Below are 20,856 nucleotides of genomic sequence, written 5' to 3'. Positions count from 1 at the left end.
AGTACTGATTTTTTTTTTTGCATTTGTACCAACCTGTCGGTGCCATTTTATACAGGGTTTTTCAACTTTTACAGGTTGAAGGGAACCTGTCAGCTCTGAACAGCACCATAAACTTAGTGGTTAGTAATGTTGCCTTGTAGTGCTGGGATCCACTGTTCTAATCCCACCAACGACAATATCTGCATGGAGTTAGTATGTTCTCGCTGTGTTTGTGTGGGTTTCCTCCTAGTACTCTAGTTTTCCCCCACAGTCCAAAAAGATAAAACCTACTAATAGGTGAACTTAGACTGAGAGCCCCAATGGGGACATCCAGTGATGTGCAGTGCTGCAGAATACGTTTGCACTGTATAAATGTGTAAAATAAAATAAATGCTTGCCGACTCTCCCCTGAAGTTCAAGCATTGCAAAGAGCCAGATCTTGGTGCAGTGCACGGACTTCAAAAGGGGGCATCAGAGGAGCGGGTGGGTATAAAAATTACATTCCCTGGGTCTCCGTCACCTTCGGCTGATAGGTTCCCTATAACTTTAGGATTCACTTTTTTTAGTTTTTTCCTTTACCATTTCCCAAGCAGGTTGTCTGAATTCTGACACCGATTGGTGATTGGTTATGGTCACCCCCAAAAAAGTAGCCACAAAACTGATCACTTGTTTAGTATGAGTGGCAAACTGAATTTAATCGGCTCATAGATGATTGGCATGAGGAAAGCAAAACAGTCAACAAATGTCAACCAGATTGCAGAACTGGGATGTATAGCCTCCTTTGGTCTGAAGGCCACATTGTCAGATTGCACTACTTTCAAGAGCCCCAATTGCCCTCTTTAATATAGGCTAATTTGTTTCTGCTTGATAGGGGTTCCTTTTATGGGTCTTCCACCTTTTAGGAGAATGGGGTCCCCTGTTACCTTACTTGGGATTCAAGAGAAGAGCAGATGAGTTGGGCATGTCCATGTGCAGCTCTCTCTATCATAGTATGGGCATTTTAGAGTAGCATTTGAACGTGTCCCCCAATACTATCAGCCAAACAGTGCCCACATTACTGTCAGCTACATTTCCCCATAATAGCGTCAGACAGACAGTGCCTTTAATTAGCTAGATAGTTCCCTTTTATTACTGCCAACCTCACAGAGGCACCCATCCCCCAATCAAATAATGGCACATTATTCTGTACTATTGGAACAGCAATATGCATGCCTCCTAATGTTCAGTGGCTGTGCCTACACCAGGCTGCACCCCTTGATATAGTTACAGAATGTATTACACTACACCAAGTCCTTTGAGGAAGGAATGGTAGTAGGGATTCCCTGGGAGTTGAAATAGTTTTTAAGGGTTCTTCAATGTTAGTGCGGTTGGGAATGACCATTCTAAAGAGTGAATCTATATTCTTATGCAGTTTTGGCATAATTTTTACCACCCACCCATCATGGGACCCGAAAAAGGGAAATGGCTGAGGGGGGGCGGGGGTGATTCGAGAGACTAGCACAGAATGTAGAGGTGAACCTCTTTAGTTTTGTAACACAAAACATCAAACTCAGCACTAAAAACAGGATTAGGGTAACCTAGCACCCACTCTAACCTTTTATTTCTACCCGCTCTTGAATGGTATTATTCTATATCTTCTTACAATCGGAGACTTTTCATCTTTTGCATCTGTTTTGTAGAAGCATGTCCCGGCATAATAATCTCTCGGCTTATTTAGTACATGTATCTTACCATTACAACTAAACAAAAGCAGATAGCAGGCAGAGAATGAGACGAAATGTGCGAGACAGAATATGAGTTCCAGGGCAGCATTGTCGATGCGCTCCCGCTATATTGGCTATTAACTGTGTGCAGCATGCAGCTGCGGGAAACCAGAAGAGAGCCAAGGAGGGAAGCATCTGCTTATCCGTGGCAACTCCTATCCCATTAAATGAGAACTTCTATATCAGATTCTACTTCCAGCTGGTAAATAATATCTGCCTGCTCTCCTTTACATTATTCTGCATACATTATTGCAGTGGGATGCTCAAGGAATGCAATTTATCATGCAGTGTTTTATTTGTTTGATTCTGTATTTCATTTTTTAATCTGACTATTCAAATTAAACATTTCTGTGCCGCTTGCAATTTCAAACTTTTTGACCTAGCTATTTGCCATATCGGAATAGGAATATATTGAATATCAAGAAAACTAAGATCATGACAACAGCTGGTAACGGTAGAGGAGAAATCTAAATCAACAATAAAGGAATCGAAGCAGTTCAAGACTTTATCTTCCTCGGATCGAAAATCGACTGCAATGGACAATTGGGACCCGAAATAAAATGATGAATCGCGCAAGGTCTCAGCTCAATGCTAAGTAGGGATAAGATCTGGAAAAACAAAGACGTAGGCATTGCAACAAAATGCCAGATAGTCAACGCAATCATTTTCCCAATCACAATTTACCGCTGTGAATGTTGGACACTAAATAAAATGGACCAGAAGAAGATTGATGCCTTGAACTTTGGTGCTAGACTAAACGCCTACACATTCCTTGGACCACCAAGAAAACAGTCCTAGACCGGAGCAAAGCCAAACTTTCACTAGAGGACAAAATTACAAAACAGAGACTCTCATACTTCAGCCACATAATGCAAGCGAATACATTAGAAACAACAATAATGCTTGGAGTGGTCAGCAGCAATAGATGATCTAGCACCAAAGAATGCGCCGGCTCGATACTATCAAAGCCAACACCAGTATGCAACAGTAAGGAGCAGTACAAAATGAAACCGCGTGGGGAAGGCCGATCCATAAAGTGTCCAAGAGTTGGCCCCGACTAAACGGATAAAGATAGATTTGCCATATCCACTTTTTGTATGTTTTCTGTTTGTTTTAAATGAAGTATCCTGCAGTTCTCGGGATCGGTCGATCCTTTACTTTTGCTATCTTCATTTTCAGCATCTATAACAAAAATGAACAATAGAAACTATTATACTGGAGCTCAGAAGGAGGTGTGAATGTAGTCTTTTATCCGCTATGCTTAGGAAATTTAGTTTTTTGGGGTAATTTTTGTTTAGCATTTGTATTTATTTAGATCTTGAATTTTACAAGAAAGAAAAAAAAATTAAATTGTGTTCAATATTAAATACAATGTGAAAAGTGACCGAACAAGTACCAGGTGACCCGTGAACAATGACCGAAAATAATTGTGGAAAAATTGGAGCATATTAACAATATGACAAGTGCGCTTGCATAAACAGAGCTTAATCTTTTATATTGGGAGGTGTTACATATTAAACAATGGTCTAGCCTGGACCCAACTGGTGGAAAGGGGAATAAAAAAGAAGCGGAAAAAAGGGGGGTGCAGGAGGACTGTCTTGCAGAGTCTAGAACACAGACACGTAGTACAAGGTCATGACTCCAAAATACAGGGCTTCATTACAGCAAAGTAAAGACTTGTTATTTTTGGGACGAGACTCTCAGGAATTTATGATGTCTATCAGTGATGATGGAAGTTAACTTCTCATTAATCATGTACCAGTTCAGGCATCCCTTTACCTCAGAAAAGCCTAGAGACACTTTCTGCCACACATGAGCAATAACTTGTTTAGTACAAGAAAAAAGGAGATCAATCGCTCAGAGTCTAGAGTGATATGGGCAATGCGCTTCTTCAAGAGGGCTTCCCATGGGTTTTTCCTTATATTACAACCTGTTACGGAGTAAATCAGTAAAAATACTCGAATACATTTTTTACATGAGGGAGGGTCACCAAATATGAAGTATATTCCCAGGGGATTGGCAAACGGAAACAATTTGAGGGGTAACCAGGTACCCCACGGGCTATTCTGGTAGGAACCAAGTAACCATCAAAGTAGGACTTTAAAATAGTATGTCCCAAAGGAGAATAAAGTCAGAAAAGAATTAGTATTTTTAAGGAAAGGAGATATGAAATACTTAAGTTCTAAGCAACAGAAAGTCTCAGAGGAGGAAAGATCATATTTCCTTTGAAGTACAGAAAAAAGAGAGATACCTTTTTTGAAAGAGAGCAAATGGTATATTTTAGTGAGCCCCCTTTCGGTCAAAGCTCTCAAAGCCCGTGGGAGTCGTTACCAGGAAGAAAAAAAAGGGTCTCTAAAGGACTGGAAATAGAGGGAAATTAAGCTTCCAGAATATTTAAAGGGGTTGTCCAGTTGTAAACTATTGATGGCCTATCTGTAAAATGTTGTCAAAGGCCCGCTGGCCAGGAAAAAAACCCACCTCGATCCTTACTTATTATAGAAAGAAGAACGGCATTGAGGCATAGAGCCAGTACTTTAGTAAGGAGCGTCAAATCTGTTACCATGCGGCGGCTGCAGGCCCTCCCGGGGCGGCTGAGCGCTGGGTCTTGCGGTCAGAGCCCGTCCCCCTGGCTTGTTGTCCAGCTGGTGAGGCACAGGTGGCTGGTTGGCGCGGTGCGCGCGCTCATGCGTCCAGGCGGCGCCGCGCATGCCTGTGATTGCGAATCCATGTACTAGTTCTGTATATTAGATCCTGCTGGGAGGTAGCGCCTCCCTCTCTCCGCCCCTGGGCGGAGGCTTCTGTTTATAAGGCCTGGCAGTGAGGTCCATTCACTGCCAGGTATTGGTTTCTGTCAGTGTGTTTGCATCCTGCCTCTTTCAGTCTCCTGTTGTCAGTTTGTTTGCTTTATCTGCCAGGTTATCCATCTGCCTCGTTCTGCTTGTATTTTCTGTTGGTTTGTTCATCTGCCCTTCCTGTCGGTATTCTGTCCTGTTCCATCTTGGTACGCCATTCTTCCCTCTCGGTCCCTAGTGAGTGTAGGGACCGCCACCCAGTTGCCCGCGTGGGGTTAGCCAGGAGTGGAGGCAAGTAGGCAGGGACAGGGGTTGCGGGTAAGTTCTAGGGCAACCCGGGCTGGCGTATCATCGGGTAAGATACCGTAACATAATCAATATTATTAAGGGTAATAGGGAGATAGTTCAATTTGTATAAAGGATTATTCACCGGCGTAGGAACCATGATAATGACCGCAAAAAAAAAAGAAGCTTGCCCCACTGGGTGACTCTCCCGCATGGCATTTAAATAATCAGCAAGATGGGCACTAAGGACAGGAGAGAAAGTCTTATAGTATATGATTGAAAAGCCATCAGGACCTGTACGTGTATTAGTTTTAAGGGTGATTTGCTACTTCCTCTGGAGTAATTTTTAATCCAAGACGAATCTGGTAATATAATTATAGAAATTCAGAAGCTAACTGCTTATGTGTAGGGGAGTTTGGTTGGAAGTAAAGTTTAGCTAAAAAAGTTTGAATTGAGAAACTATAGTGCGGAGGTTTGCAGTAATTGCACCTTGTTTAGCATGCGGCTTATAAAAAGCTCCTGCAGGAAGAGGTGGACGGAGCCTTCGGGCTAAAGGCATGGAGGGCTTATTGTTGAACACATAGTAATACTGGCGAGACCTTTGGAGCTTGTGTTCAATAATGTCTTTAAGGTACAAATCTAGTTTGGTTTGTGCTTGGGAGAGCACCTAGGGATTAGTTCCCGAGGAGTATACTTTAGCTGCTGTCTCCAATTGCAAAGCCTTCTGTTCAAGCTCCAACTGTCATGCCATCCGCTCTCGTTTCTGTTCTGCTGCAATTGGGATAAAACATCCTCAAAGCACTGCCTTGTGAGTCTCCCATAAGGAAACAAGGGAAGAAACAGAAGGACTGTTTATTGCAAAGTAGTCGTCAACTTGGGCTTTCAGCGAGGATAAAATCTCTGGGATAGAGAAGAGGGAGTCATTGAGGGACCAAGTTATATCAGCAGGATAAGACATTAAAGAGCAGCAGGAAATAGAAACAGGACAGTGATCCAACCAGGGAACAGAGGATTTTTGAATGTGTTATTTGAGGGAGGAAGGAGCAGGTACTGAAATATGGTCGATTCTTGCGTATAGTGAATGAGGCGCAGAAAAGTGTGTGAAATTTTTAGTTGTGGGATTCGGGAGGTATTGAGTTAGGAGACATTTAAACGTGCTGGGCATGGAGTGTTGGCGTAGTGGAAGGAGAGTAGGAGAGATACAGCGTTCAGGTTTGGGTCGAGGACACAATTAGAATCGCCACATCGAATAACAGTGCCTACTTTGTTGACCTCCGAAAGAGAAGAGATTGGACAGAAAAGGTGTCTGTGTAATGCTAGGGGCAAAGAAAGAGATAATGATCACTAGAATATCCTGTATGGAGCTTGGGAATAGCAGGTAGCATTCACAATAGTTAGTGAATAAGTAAATGGAACCTCCCTACCGAAACAAATAGTATCCCTTTAGTCCTAGTTGAAGCCATAGCAGTAGAAAGTTGGAAAGTAGGGGTAAGAAGCTTAGTGTCATTATACAGACACTGAGCTACCAGTACGGATAAATGAAAGCTGGTTTCTCATAGAATGGATATTAAATCCACTGATCAATTGGCCAAAGTGCAGGGAAAAAAGTGTTGCCATGCTATTTAGCATTTACTTACTTGCATATAATAGAAGAAAAACGAAAACAAATATATTTTTGAAACAAAGTTTTTGTTACAGTTTTTGATAAGTTGCTATAATGATGAGATGCATCCATTAACTTTATAGTTTATTTTTATCAATTCTTATATCTTACTTTCATTGCAGAATAATGAACATAAAACCTCCATTGTGGCTATTAATGCCTATGACAAAAGCACAATCTTCCTGTTTTTCTTATTTATCCATCTCATTCAGCATTCATTGTACTATACAAAATATGTATATAATGCAGAACATGGTCTGCTTTGAGTTTTTAGGCTCGCTCATGTTAAAAGCAAAACGAGGAGATAAGTTCTTCTGCTAGTTTCACCCCCTGTAATACAACTGCAGGATATGAAAAGAAGAAAAACACTACCAGCACTGGCAAGTAAAAAGTTCAATCACTCAATCAAGTGAAAAATGTAAAACAAAAGTTTTGTTTCATAAGTTTAAAAAGAAATGGAAAAATGTTAGCCTACTAGTTTCAACCACATAGAGTTCTTACTCATGAGTGGTTTGAAACTAGTAGGCTAACCAGGATGTCCTGACTTTACTATTTTTTTAAACTTATGAAATAAAGTTTGGTTTTATATTTTTCACTGGACCGAGTGCTGGACTTTTTACTTAGAATTTAGTACTAATAGGGACCTTTCATGTGGGTGGAATTAGCCTGCAGGAGAGACAACAACCAGTAGTAAATTCTGCACTAAAATCTGTGTGGCTCAGTGTGGATTTTAATGTGGCATTGAAAATGACTTAATTCTATCAGCAATTTCACATAAAAATGAGACTTTTGATGTGGAATTCACAGAAGTGAAATAAGGTGCGGATTTGGGTGCATAATGTGGGCTATAAGCACCCTCACCCGCTCCTGACACAGGATCATCTAGCCCACTACTTTTTTAGAGATCTGATTGATTGGAGTGGAGTCAAGTCTGGTGAGCACTACTGCAGTGTTTGAGTTATCATCCTACTTTGCCTGACATCTTCGGCTAAGGCTGGGTGCTAACATGCCGCAATCCCGGCGGAAATCTCACCGTTTGACCGCAGTGAAAAACGGCGAGATTTCCGCCAGCACTTAGCCGCGGGTTTTGAAACAGCTTGGCTGCACGCTTTTCCGCTGTGGCCGGCGCTCCCATAAAGGAGAGCGCGGCCGCACAGGAAAAAAAAATGAACATGTTGCAGCCAGGGAATCCGCACCGCAACGCCGGCTTCTGCTGACTTTGCCGCGACACATTTGCCGTCCCGTTTTGAGAAATCTCGTCCACACGACTGGCTAAACATCGGATTAGCAGCTGCAGACGGATTTGCCGCGGCGAAATTCCGGACAGAATTTCCCCAGCAAATTCGCCTTTTGTGAACCCAGCCTAAAAGTGCTGCTAGCCCAAAAAGCCTGGATGCCCACTGCTGGTATTCATAGGCTATGTTTCTAAGTTGTGTCTTGATCATGTTGTTGCTGGCTGCAGCCTACCATACATTTTGGCTGAAATGAGTTTCCCTTTAATTAGTATTATTATTTATCATTCCATATTATATGACTTTATTGAAAGTGTTTTATATGTTATGCATTTTGTTTTCCTATGTGGTGGTATATCATTTCTTTGCAATTATTTACTTTTGATCCGAGACCAAAAGCAGAAGATTTAAATATGTTCCCTTTCCTTTATACTACTTATGTATTCCATCACTGAACACTTTCAGGATGATATACAATTGTTATCACCACTCACTAAATTTACATGATGAATGCAATTAATTTACATAAAAATACTCTTTTCACAGCCTGTTCCTACATTCATAAATATGGTTTCAAAAACATTTATTACAATTTAGTGAAATATTTGTTTACTGATTTTTGTGGATCTGCTTCATTTTTCCTTATTTTAGTCAACGAAAGGACCTGCAAAGCAATTTTGCCTTCTCGGTTGGTAGCTTCCCCACAACAAACATGGGCACCATCAGCAAAGGCTGACAGATTGTCCAGCAACTGGCACAATGACATCTTGTGTGGAATGATGGCTCTCCCTGCCCTTTACCGATCAGTAATAAATGCTTCTCTGCCCTATCTATGTTCCATGGCCTTGCTTATTCTGCCACGACATACAGTAGGTGCCAAAGTCACATCAGCTAATCAATGAACAGAGCAAGAGAGAACAGGATACAAGCCTAGCATCTTCTGGGGATTTACACTGAGCCCTGAGGTGACATTACATGCTTAACTATTCCTTCTTCTGACTTGGCTGCTCATAAAAATATATTCAGATCAAAGAAGATGACTTTCCAGGACTCTCACTATTCCTATTGGCCTTGGCACCTCATAAAAATTGTAAACTCTTTTGGCACTGTGTCAGCTGTCACAAATGGGTCAGGAAGGGTATCATTCTTACTTAGGGAAAGCACCTAGAAAGTGTGGGGAGATTTATAAAGCCATCCATGTTCCTCTGGGAAATATGCAAATAGAACAATACCTCTACAGCGCCACCTATTGAAAGGCAGCATTCCTTCAAGTAAATGTCAGACTTTTTAACAAGCCTTGTTTCCCAAAGGAGCATGGATGACCATATAAGTCTTCTCACACCTTCTAGGTGCTCTCCCTAAGGAGAAACCATACTCATCCTGACCCTCATCTATACCCCTTTCACTAGCCAAGCCAGACACCTGCAGCACACTGATGAGGGGCAATCACTCCAAAACAGCTGTCTGTGCATAGTTATCTCCCTCTTCTGAAGAAGATTCTGGCTTTGGCTCACAATCCCCAGTCATTGTTACAAGGCTTGTTAAAAAGTCTGCCATTGACTTGAAGGAATGATGCCTTTCAATAGGTGGCACTGTTAGAGGTATTGTTCCATCTTCCCATTAGCAGCTGTTAAATACATCACAGTCTGACTCCCTCTATTGAAAAATAAGAGTGCAAATTTCCCCTTAAAAAAGAGAAAAAAAACTTTTTTTTGCCCCCAGTGTCACATGTATCAAAACTAAAAGATATATTACTTGCATGGCAATATCCAGGAATAGTTTTGCATATTTGATCAAACATCTCTAAGTTTCAAGGTCAGTTTTCATGGCCCAGCATTAATGCCATTAATATAATTTATATGATTTATTTAAAATGCACATATATTTTCTTCAAAAATAACTGAAGCAACTAAATGGGCTGATGTCATTGATAAAGCTACTAATCAGCTCATACATAACTGCTGACTGCCCCACTCATCTCAACTTTCAAGTTCTGATCAGCTTTATTAAGTCCCATTTTGGTTTATTTTCATTCAAAAATCATTTGGCCAGCTTCATCAATCACTCCATAGAACACTATAAGAAAATCAATTTGTCCCTCAAAGGTGGGGAGCGATGTAGTTCCAAGTGCACAGCTAGGGAGAGGGGTTCGCTTAGGGTGGAAGGGTTCGTGGACTAGACATCAGATGAGTCCGTTGGCTGTTCGCACTACATTATTGCTGCTGCTGTGTTTCTCAAGGACAGCATTCATCTTGCAGCATTCCATACCATTGCACTTTAAAGCGCTGACTGAGCCTCGCTGAGCCGATCAAATTGTCTCATGCAGTATGTTTTTTTTTTTTTCCAGATTGTAATGGCAGAAGAAATTAAACCTTTGAAATGGTACCCCTGTGTGTATTTGGCAGTATCTCTGTTTCCCCTTCTCAACAGGTTGGTAACATTTATTTGTGTTTTTATTGCACAATGACGTAAAAAAAAATTTCCTAAAGCAAATCTGACAATTTCACACTAATTGCACTTACAGAGAGATGTTGAGGCCACCCAAGGGTCATGAGGGAGCTCACGCTTTTTGGGGTGTGCTGGCACTCCCAACTGTACAAAAAAGGGGGCCGTTTTATGCTTTGTAAATCAGCTTGAAATCTGTGAACAAAAAGAAGTGTTAATGAGAAAAAGTTGTAATAGTCAACAACTCAACACCTCTCCCATGTCTCAGTAAACTGGATGAAAAGTTGTATCACTTAAAAGGGTTTTGTCATTAAAAAAAAATATATCTAAACTTACCTATTCCTTCCCTGTCTGTCTCCTTGTCACATCTTCTCCTGGTTGAGCTTCTCCAGTGCCCCAGGTCAGCTCGCTGCAGGCTGGGCCCAGCTTGTTATGAGGGCTGCTTATCACAAATTCCTTCCGGCTGGGTCAGTGAAGGTCACATCCCTGTGCTGTAGCTTCACTACCTAGGAAGAAATTGTAATCTATTTCAAAGACAGCTCGCATGAGCAATCTCTGAAGAAGATAGGCAGTCCTCCTGCTGGCCTGTGAGCTGTGACGTAAGGTACATTGGAAGACTGCCAACCAAATGTACGTAACCTCACAGGAAGGAGAAGAATCAGGCAGCTGGAGGTGAAGTGACCCCCTGGACTGCAGGAGACAGGAGAAGATAAGGGAGGTGAAAATCTGGTAAGTAGACTGATGGGGGAGGAATAGATAAGTATAGCATTTTTCTTTTTTTAGTGACAGAACCCCTTTAAGGAGCAGAGTCACTGACTGATCATGATTAGTCATGGTACTGTGGGTACCAGTCTGTGTTGATGCCTTTTAACCTCTTAAGGTGGCTTTCACAAGGCTGAGAAAATCGTGCAAGATTTGTGCGTTACAAGACACGAAAATCTTGCACGAATATGAACTCTATTCTTTCGAATGGGGTCATATACATGAGCAATTTTTATTTATTTTTTCTTCTGTGACTCTAAGTGGGTCATTAGCATACAGTTCACGAGAGAATAAAAGTAAGTTTTGCTATAATGCACTTTTTACTGTTTCTACCACACATAAGTGCACTTATGGTACTGTGGTGGCAACTTATGAACGAAAAAGTGTGTTGACAGAATCCCTTTAGAAGGTTTACCACTTAGAAGGTTACCAACCTGCAGAGTCGTATTTACCGCTTGTGCTGCCGTAGGCCTGAAGATGACCTCTTTGAAGGTCCATTTACACTCCCCCACTTATCAGTGTCATCTTGTTCTCCCCTTCTCCAGTCATTAGTGTTCTTTCCTGCTTCCCTACCCCACTCATTAGTGTCCTTTCCTGCTTCCCTCCCCCACTCATTAGTGTCCTTTCCTGCTTCCCTTCCCCACTCATTAGTGTCCTTTCCTGCTTCCCCCCCACTCATCAGTGTCCTCTCTAGTTCCCCTCCCCCATTCAGTGCCATCTTCTACTCCCCTCCCACACTCATCAAAGTGTCCTCTCCTGCTCCACTGATCAGTGTCTTCTTGTGTTCCCCTCCCCCAAGCAATAGTGTCCTCTCCTGCTTTCCTACCCCACTCATTAGTTTCCTTTTCTGCTCCCCTCCCAAACTCATCAGGATCCTCTTGTGCCTCCCATCTGCACTCACTAGTGTCCTTTCATGCTCCCCACTCATCACAGTGTCCTCTTGTGCTCCCTTCCCTACTCATCACGGTCCTCTCCTGCTCCCTTTCTGCACTCATTAGTGTCCTTTCCTAGTTCCGTCCCCCCCTCATCAGTGTCCTCTCCTGCTACCCTGCCCCGCTCATCAGTGTCTTCTTGTGCTCCCCTACTCATTAGTGTCCTTTCCTTCTCCCCTCCCCCGCTCATTAGTGTCCTCTCCTGCTCCCCTCCCCCCACTCATCAGTGTCCTCTCTTGTTCCCCTTCCACACTCATCACAGTGTCTTTTCTTTCTCCCCTCCCCCACTCATTAGTGTCCTCTCCTGCTCCCCTCCCCCACTCAGCACATTGTGCTTTTATGCTCCCCTGCCCCAGTCATTAGTGGCCTCTACTGTTACCCTCCCCCACTCATCAGTGTCTTGTGCTCCTCTCCCCCACTCATCAGTGTCTTGTGCTCCTCTCCCCCACTCATCAGTGTCTTGTGCTCCTCTCCCCCACTCATCAGTGTCTTGTGCTCCTCTCCCCCACTCATCAGTGTCTTGTGCTCCTCTCCCCCACTCATCAGTGTCTTGTGCTCCTCTCCCCCACCCATTAGTGTCCTTTGTTCCCCTCCCCCACCCATTAGTGTCCTCTCCTGCTCCCCTCCTCCACTCATTACAGTGTCCTCTCCTGCTCCCTTTCTGCACACTCTAGTGTCCTTTCCTGCTGCCCATCCGCACTCATTAGTGTCCTTTCCTGTTTCCATCCCCCACTCATCAGTGTCCTCTCCTTCTACCCTCCCCCACTCATCACATTGTACTTTTTTGCTCCCCTCCCCCAATCATTAGTGGCCTCTACTGCTTTCCTACTCCACTCATTAGTTTCCTCTCCTGCTTCCCTCCCAAACTCATCAGGGTCCTCTTCTGCTCCCCTTCTGCACTCATTAGTGTCCTTTCCTGTTTCCATCTCCCAGTCATCAGTGTCCTCTCCTGCTACCCTCTCCCACTCATCAGTGTCTTCTTGAGCTCCCATACTCATTAGTGATCAGTGTCCTTTCCGGTTTCCCTCCCCCACACATTAGTGTCCTCTCCTGCTTTCCTACCCTACTCATTAGTTTCCTCTCCTGCCACCCTCCCAAACTCATCAGGGTCCTCTCCTGCTCTCCTTCTGCACTTATTAGTGTCCTTTCCTGTTACCCTCCCCCACTCATCAGTGCCCTCTCCTGCTACCCTTCCCCACTCATCAGTGTCTTCTTGTGCTCCTCTACTCATTAGTGTCCTTTCCTTCTACCCCTCCCCCGCTCATTAGTGTCCACCCCTGCTCCCCTCCCCACTCATCACAGTGTCCTCTCCTGCTCCCTTTCTGTACTCTCTAGTGTCCTTTCCTGCTCCCCATCCGCACTCATTAGTGTCCTTTCCTGTTTCCATCCCCCACTCTTTAGCATCCTCTCCTTCTACCCTCCCCCACTCATCACATTGTACTTTTTTGCTCCCCTCCCCCAATCATTAGTGGCCTCTACTGCTTTCCTACTCCACTCATTAGTTTCCTCTCCTGCTCCCCTTCTGCACTCATTAGTGTCCTTTCCTGTTTCCATCTCCCAGTCATGTGTCCTCTCCTGCTACCCTCTCCCACTCATCAGTGTCTTCTTGTGCTCCCCTACTCATTAGTGATCAGTGTCCTTTCCTGTTTCCCTCCCCACGCATTAGTGTCCTCTCCTGCTTTCCTACCCCACTCATTAGTTTCCTCTCCTGCCACCCTCCCAAACTCATCAGGGTCCTCTCCTGCTCCCCTTCTGCACTTATTAGTGTCCTTTCCTGTTTCCGTCCCCCACTTATCAGTGCCCTCTCCTGCTACCCTTCCCCACTCATCAGTGTCTTCTTGTGCTCCTCTACTCATAAGTGTCCTTTCCTTCTACCCCTCCCCCACTCATTAGTGTCCACTCCTGCTCCCCTCCCCACTCATCACAGTGTCCTCTCTTGTTCCCTTCCCCACTCATCACAGTGTCATCTCTTGCTCCCCTCCCCTACTCATAAGGGTCCTCTCCTGCTCCCATCCCCCACTCTGCACATTGTGCTTTTGTGCTCCCCTCCCCTAATCATTAGTGGCCTCTACTGCTACCCTCCCCCACTCATCAGTGTCTTGTGCTCCTCTTTCCCACCCTTTAGTGTGCTCTGCTCCCCTCCCCCACCCATTAGTGTCCCCTCCTCCACTCATCACAGTGTCCTATTGTGCTTCCCTCCCCCACTCATTAGGGTCCTCTCCTGCTCCCGTTCCACACTCTCTAGTGTCCTTTCCTGCTCCCCTTCCGCACCTATTAGTGTCCTTTCCTGTTTCCATACCCAACTCATCAGCATCCTCTCCTCTTCCCTCCCCACTCATCACATTGTACTTTTTTGTTCCCCTCCCCCAATCTTTAGTGGCCTCCACTGCTACCCTCCCCCACTCATCAGTGTCTTGTGCTCCCCTCCCTCACTCATTAGTGTCCTCTCCTGCTCCCCTCCCCCATTCATCACAGTGTCCTTTCTTGTTCCTCTCCCCCACTCATTACTGTCCCCTCCTGCTCCACCCCCTCCACACACACACTCATTAGTGTTCTTTCCTGTTTCACACATCAGCTCATCACAGTGTCCTCTCTTGTTCCCCTCCCCCACTCATTAGTGTCCTCTCCTGCTCCATCCCCCAACTCCTTAGTGACCTTTCCTGTTCATCTCCCAACTCATCACAGTGTCCTCTCTTGTTCCCCTTCCCCACTCATCACATTGTATTTTCGTGCTCCCCTCCCCCACACATTAGTGTCCTCTACTGCTACCCTCCCAAACTCATCAGGGTCCTCTTCTGCCCCCTTCCGCACTCATTAGTGTCCTTTACTGCGTCCCTCCCCCACTCATCAGGGTCCTCTCCTGCTCCCCTTCTGCACCCATTAGTGTCCTTTCCTGCTACTCTCCCCTACTCATTAGTGTCATCTTGTTCTCCCCCCCCCTACTCATTAGTGTCCTTTCCTTCTCTCCTTCCCCCACTCATCACAGTGTCCTCTCTTGTTCCCTTTCCCCACTCAATAGTGTCGCCTCTTGCTCGACACCCCCATTCTTTAGTGTCCTGTCCTATTCCCCTTCTCCCCATCTCCCACAGTGCTCTCTCCCGCTCCCCTCACCCACTCATCACAATGTCCTCTACAGCTCCCTTCCCTACTCATCAGTGTCCTCTCTTGTTTCCCTCCCCCACTCATTAGTGTCGTTTCTTGCTCCCCTCCCCCACTCATTAGTGTCGTTTCTTGCTCCCCTCCCCCACTCATTAGTGTCGTTTCTTGCTCCCCTCCCCCACTCATTAGTGTCCTTTCTTGCTCCCCTCACTCACTCATCAGTGTCTTCCCCTGCACCCTACACAACTCAGCAGTGTCCTCTCTTGTTCCCCTTCCCCACTCATTAGTATCATCTTCTACTCCCACACTCATCACAGTGTCCTCTCTTGTTCCCCCCCCCCCATACTCATCACATTCTACTTTCATGCTCCGCTCCCTTACTAATTACAGTGTCCTCTACTGCTCCCCTCCCCCACTCATCACTGTCTTCTTGTGCTCTCCTCTTCCACTCATTAGTGTACTTTCCTTCTCACCTCCCTCACTCATCAGTGTCCTCTCCTGCTCCCCTTCCCCACTTATCAGTATCCTCTCTTGTCGCCCTCTCCCACTCATTAGTGTCCTCTCCTGCCCCCTTTCTCCACTTATTAGTGTCCTCTCCTACTCCCCTCCCCAACTTATCAGTCGTCTTGTGCTCCCCTCCTCCACTCATCAGTGTCTTCTTGTGCCACCCTCCCCCACTCATTAGTATCCTTTCCTGTTCCCCTTCCCCACTCGTTAGTATCCTTTCCTGTTCCCCTCCCTCACTCATTACAATGTCGTCTTGTGCTCCCCTCTCTCACTCATTGGTGTCCTATATTGCTCACCTCCCCCACTCGTCCGTGTTCTTTCATGTTCCCCTCTCATCAGTGTCCTCTCCTGCTCTCCTCCCCCCACACATCAGTGTCCTTTCTTGCTCCCCTCTCCCATTCATCAGTGTCCTTTCTTGCAGCACCCTCCCCCTCATCAGTGTTCTTTTATGAGCCACTCTCTCACCCATCCCTGTACTCTAATGCCCCCTCCCACAGCCTTCAGTGTCCTTTTCTACTCCCCTACCCCAATCATCACTGTCTTTTTATCCTCCCCTCCCCCATTCAACAGTGTTTTTTCATTCTCTCCTCCCCCATTTAACAGTGTCTTTTCGTTCTCTCCTCTGCCACTCATCACAGTGCTATCTTATGCTCCCCTCCCCCTCTCATTAGTGTTCTTTCATGTTCCCCTCCTGCAAACATCTGTGTCCTGCAATGCTCCCCTCCACCACTCACTACTGTCCTCTTGTCCCAACCTTCCCTAATCATCAGTGTCTGGTAATGCTCCCCTCCCCCACTCATCAATGTTCTTTCATGCTCTCCTCCTCTCTCATCAGTGTCCTCTTCTGCTCCCCTCTAGCACACATAACTGTCATACCAGGATCCCCTCCCCCACTTATCTGTGCCCTCTCATGATGCCCTCTGCCACTCATCAGTGTCCTTACTTGTTCCCCTCCCCCACTCTTCAGTGTCCTTTGGTGCTCACCTCCCCCATTCATCAGTGTCCTCTAATGCTCCCCTCCCCCACTCAAGTGTTTTCTAATTCTCCCCTCCCCCACTCATCAGTGTCCTCTAATGCTCCCCTCCCCCATGCATTGGCTTGCTCTAGTGCTCCCCTAACCCACTCATCTGTGTCCTTTCATGCTTCCCTCCCCCCCACTCATCAGTGTTCTTTTGTGCTCCTTTCCTCCACTCATCACAGTATCCTCTCCTTCTCCCTTCCCCCACTCATCCCACACACTGCTCTGCTGCTGTTAGAGCTCACTGCTGATGATGTGTGAGGGCTGCTCTCAGTGTCTTCCACCTCACATGCTGCCTCCGCCGCTCGACTGCTTCGGCCCAGACGTACTGCTTGCAGCCTCATCTCTTCCTTTTCCTAGTGGCAAATATGGGCTTGCTAAGCTACCCATAGGGAGCTGTAAAACCGTCACTCTGTGCAGGGCTGGTTTTAGACAAAGTATGGCCCTGTGTAATATTAAAAGCAGGCCCTAGATTCTGTAATATTTTTCACCCAAAGCTCAGTCAGATTCAGTCATTTCAGATGAGAGTGTGCATAGAGCTGCAGTGCTGATCTGTAGCACTTTCAGGATCGATGCTAGAATTTTAAATGGGCACATGTACAGTATACACATATATATGTAGTTCTGAATACCATCATACCGAGACTTAACCATACAGTGGTTAATTATTACCTAGATACTATTGGTGAAGAAAATGCGTTACACACTAATACCACGATAAATGACCCAAGTAATACTGCCACACCATGACCACTAAAATTACCATACAAAGTAGTGGCACAATAAAAGTATCATACTGTTACTGAATAAAAAAACGAAGACAAATATTACCACCATACAGTGACACAGTCGCTTTACAGGCTGTATAAATGAATACTGTACAGCTAAATTAATTAACACACAGGTGACATCTTCTCTGATTGGAATTCCGCACTTTTCCATTTTTTCACTCAGCCCAGATCACCATGACCAACTTTTCTCCCAGTCATGATTTGTGTCTGTAGCATTTTCCCAGTCATTTTTGACTTTTTTGTTTTAGCATATTCTCTACCTAATCCCAACCTATAAAACTTCCCATCCTGCTGCAACCTATTAATTCTGAGCTTGTTGTTGCCCCATTTCCTCATTGCTGTAAGTTCTGTGTTGAATTGTGCCCATAAATACTTTCATTCAGAAAAAATGGTGTCAAAGGTGTCTACTAACCCCTCAAAAAGATGGCATACAGACTGCTTCACTGAAGACAATAGTGCCCATAAAAATAATAGTTCTAAACAATGCCTTAAAGAGTGCATGAGGAATTAGTTATAACCCAGACTGCAATTGTGCACTACACAGTAAAAGTACCCGCCTTTATGACACAGAATAATAGTGCTACCTTTTGTGTCCCATGCAATCATATCAATAATGATCTTTTCAGTGCCAACTTTAGACACCTGCACTAACAGTATTTCTCTTAGTCCCAAACATAGTAATAATGCCTTTGTGCTCCCATAATAAAGAATAGTGTCCCCTAATACAGTAGGCGGTAATAATGCTTCCTTTTAACCCCAGAATATAATAAAAAGCCCCAAAGAGTGCAGTGGCCCGACTTTTTTAAAATCCAAAACATGAACTTTTTCAACATGTTTAAGCTTTTTTCAAGCATACCCACAGCACACATATATACCATCCATCATATGACATCCTCATTGTTGGACCCATGTCAAGGGTTAAAGTTCATTGGTCAGTCTATTTTTTACAAACTGTGCATCCTATTAACCATCGCACCATACATATAAAATATACATAAATTTCCAATCAAAATTATTCAACCCCCAATTGCAAATTAGGTTTATTTGCCAAATGTACAAGCTTTCTCAGCTGCTTACAAAAGAACAATCAAATAATAGCAATGTAAATAGCTCAACACAACTAATATAACAAGTGGTTTCTCCAAGTTCAACACAAAATGCAACTTTTTATGACTCCTGAATTATTCAACTCCTTCACGACAATCGTCTTTAGTACTTAGTAAAGCACCTTTGGTGTTGTGACCTGCTACGAACGTGATCCATAGCCAGACAGCAGCTTCTGACAGCGTTCTTGAGGAATCGTAGTGCATTCCTCATGGGCAATGGCCTGCAGTTCACTAATGTTCTTGAGTTTGTATGCTGCAACCTCCAAATGCCACCAAAGAATTTCTATGGAGTTCAACTCAGGCAGAAACTGCAATGGCCGATCCATAATCCTCCAGGGCTTCTTCTGAAACCAAGCCTTGGTGGACTTTGACACAACAAAATGATAATAAAATTCCTCCGCTCCTGGTGGATGGGTGTTAACAATAGGAAAAAAATGTGTGTGTATGTATGTATGTGTATATATATATATATATATATATATATATATATATATGTAGTCAGCCTATTTGAACTACTATTGGATTGTCATCTGCCGCCTTTAAAGTATAAAGATGGTATACCAACCCATATTGTGGTCAATATGGGGTCCACACATACCCCGACGTGCATTGCAATACATTTCTTCAAGGGGGATATAATAATAATCTTTATTTGTATAGTGTCAACTTATTCCGCAGCTCTTTTGAGGCAGATGGGGAACACAAACAATACGAAAATTACAGGAATTAAAAAGGTTACATGTGGTATTCAATTAGAAACAAAGGGCGTGGGGTGATAACTGAAAGTACAGGGGCAGGTGGCGGAGCAAGGGGGAATACAGCAATGTGACGATAACATGTGATATACAGTTTTTAGGACACAAACGGGGTGGGTATGAAGCATGAAGGGTACATGAATGGCAAAAGTGGAAAGCCATAGGGAGGTGCACGGGGCATATTGTGGAGGTAGGGGACTAGATCAGGAGGTTTAGTATGCTTCTTTGAAGAGGTGCGCCTTAAGGCACGTCTGAAGTTTCATGTGTCTGAGATTGTGCGGATGCTTTGTGGTAGAGCTTGCCAGAGGATCGGTACTGCTCTACACAAGTCCTGGAGGCGAGCATGTGAGGTTTGTATTAGAGAGGTGTTTAGTCTGAGTGTGTGTGCAGAGCAGAGCGCACTGGATGGGTGATGTATGGACAGGAGGGAAGCAATATACTTTGGCGCGGCGCCGTAGAGAGCATTGTGGTGAGGGTCATGAGTTTGAATTTAGTTCCGTAGTGTATGGGCAGCCAATGCAGTGACTGGCATAGTGCAGATGCGTCTGAGAAGCTGCTGGATGGGAAGATGAGTCTAGCTGACGCATTTAGTATGGATTGGAGAGGAGAGAGTCTGGTGCGGGGAAGGACAATGAGCAGCAAGTTGCAATAGTCGAGTTGGGAATGGATGAGGGCGACAACGAGTGTCTTTAGCGTGTCCGTGGTGAGGAACGGTCAGATTTTAGCAATATGCCTGAGGTGCCGGTGGTGTGTTCAGGCCAGGGATTGGATATGGGTGGTAAAGAAGAGGTCAGAATCCAGTGTCACCCCGAGGCAGTGGAAGTGCTCTATGGGGGTTATGATGGTGCCAAAGACTGGAATGGAGATGTTGGGGGGAGGTCGGCTAGTTGAGGGCAGAAAGACAAAGAGGTCAGTTTTTGAGGGGTTAAGTTTAAGAAAAATGGAGGATATGGTGTTAGAGACAGCAGACAGACAGTCGGTGATGTTTTGTAAGAAGGGTGTATAACTGGGTGTCATCAGTGTAGAGATGGTAATGGAGGCCAAATCTACAAATTGTTTGTCCAATTGGGGCTCTGTAGATAGAGAAGAAAAAAGGGGCCGATGACCGAGCCCTGGGAGACCATAACGACGGGGATCAGAAAGGAGAGAGCGAGAGACAGCAAAGGAGACGCTGAAAGAGCAGTCAGAGAGGTAGGAGGAGAACCAGGAGGGAACCGTGTCTTTTAGGCCAATGGAGTGAAGCATAGCAAGAAGAAGGTCATGATCAACAGTGTCAAATGCAGTGGAGAGGTCAAGGGGGATTAATAGGAGTAGTCGACCCTCGATTTTCCATGTATCATAATAAACACCATATACCTCATTTGAATAGGCCTTGTGTGGCGCAGAGTGCTAAGGCAGTAGAAGTGCAGTCTTAAGCTCTCGCTCACGACCTGAAGATTGCAGAGTTCAATCCCCGCTTGGTTCACGTAGCCAGCTCAACATTGACTCAGCAACATTTACCAACTTCCATCCTTCCGAAGTTGGTAAAATGAGTACTCAGCTTTCTGGGGGGTAAAAGATGATTGGGGAAGGCAATGGCACACCACTCCGCAAAAACTGACTTTTAGGGTGATGTGACGTCACCCTAGGAGCCAGTCATGACTTGGTGTTTTCTCCAGGGTACTTTACCTTTACCTGCCTCAAGTGAAATAAAAGCATAGGGGTTATCTGTCCATGAAAGATCTGTA

At 44.7% G+C, this 20,856-nt stretch overlaps 1 protein-coding gene across 1 annotated transcript in view; it reads left to right on the top strand.

Annotated features, from left to right (window-relative positions):
• Positions 1-20,856, top strand: part of LOC136625606 (uncharacterized) — a 532,926-nt gene that overhangs the window by 461,321 nt on the left and 50,749 nt on the right. Inside the window, exon 12 of the mRNA XM_066599945.1 lies at positions 10,062-10,144. Coding sequence (XP_066456042.1) covers positions 10,062-10,144 — 83 coding nt within the window. The remainder of the gene's footprint in view (positions 1-10,061; positions 10,145-20,856) is intronic.

This window comes from Eleutherodactylus coqui, chromosome 4 (genome assembly GCF_035609145.1).
Source record: "Eleutherodactylus coqui strain aEleCoq1 chromosome 4, aEleCoq1.hap1, whole genome shotgun sequence".
NCBI classification, from domain to species: Eukaryota; Metazoa; Chordata; class Amphibia; order Anura; family Eleutherodactylidae; genus Eleutherodactylus; species Eleutherodactylus coqui.
This window is presented reverse-complemented; position numbering and strand designations above follow the sequence as displayed.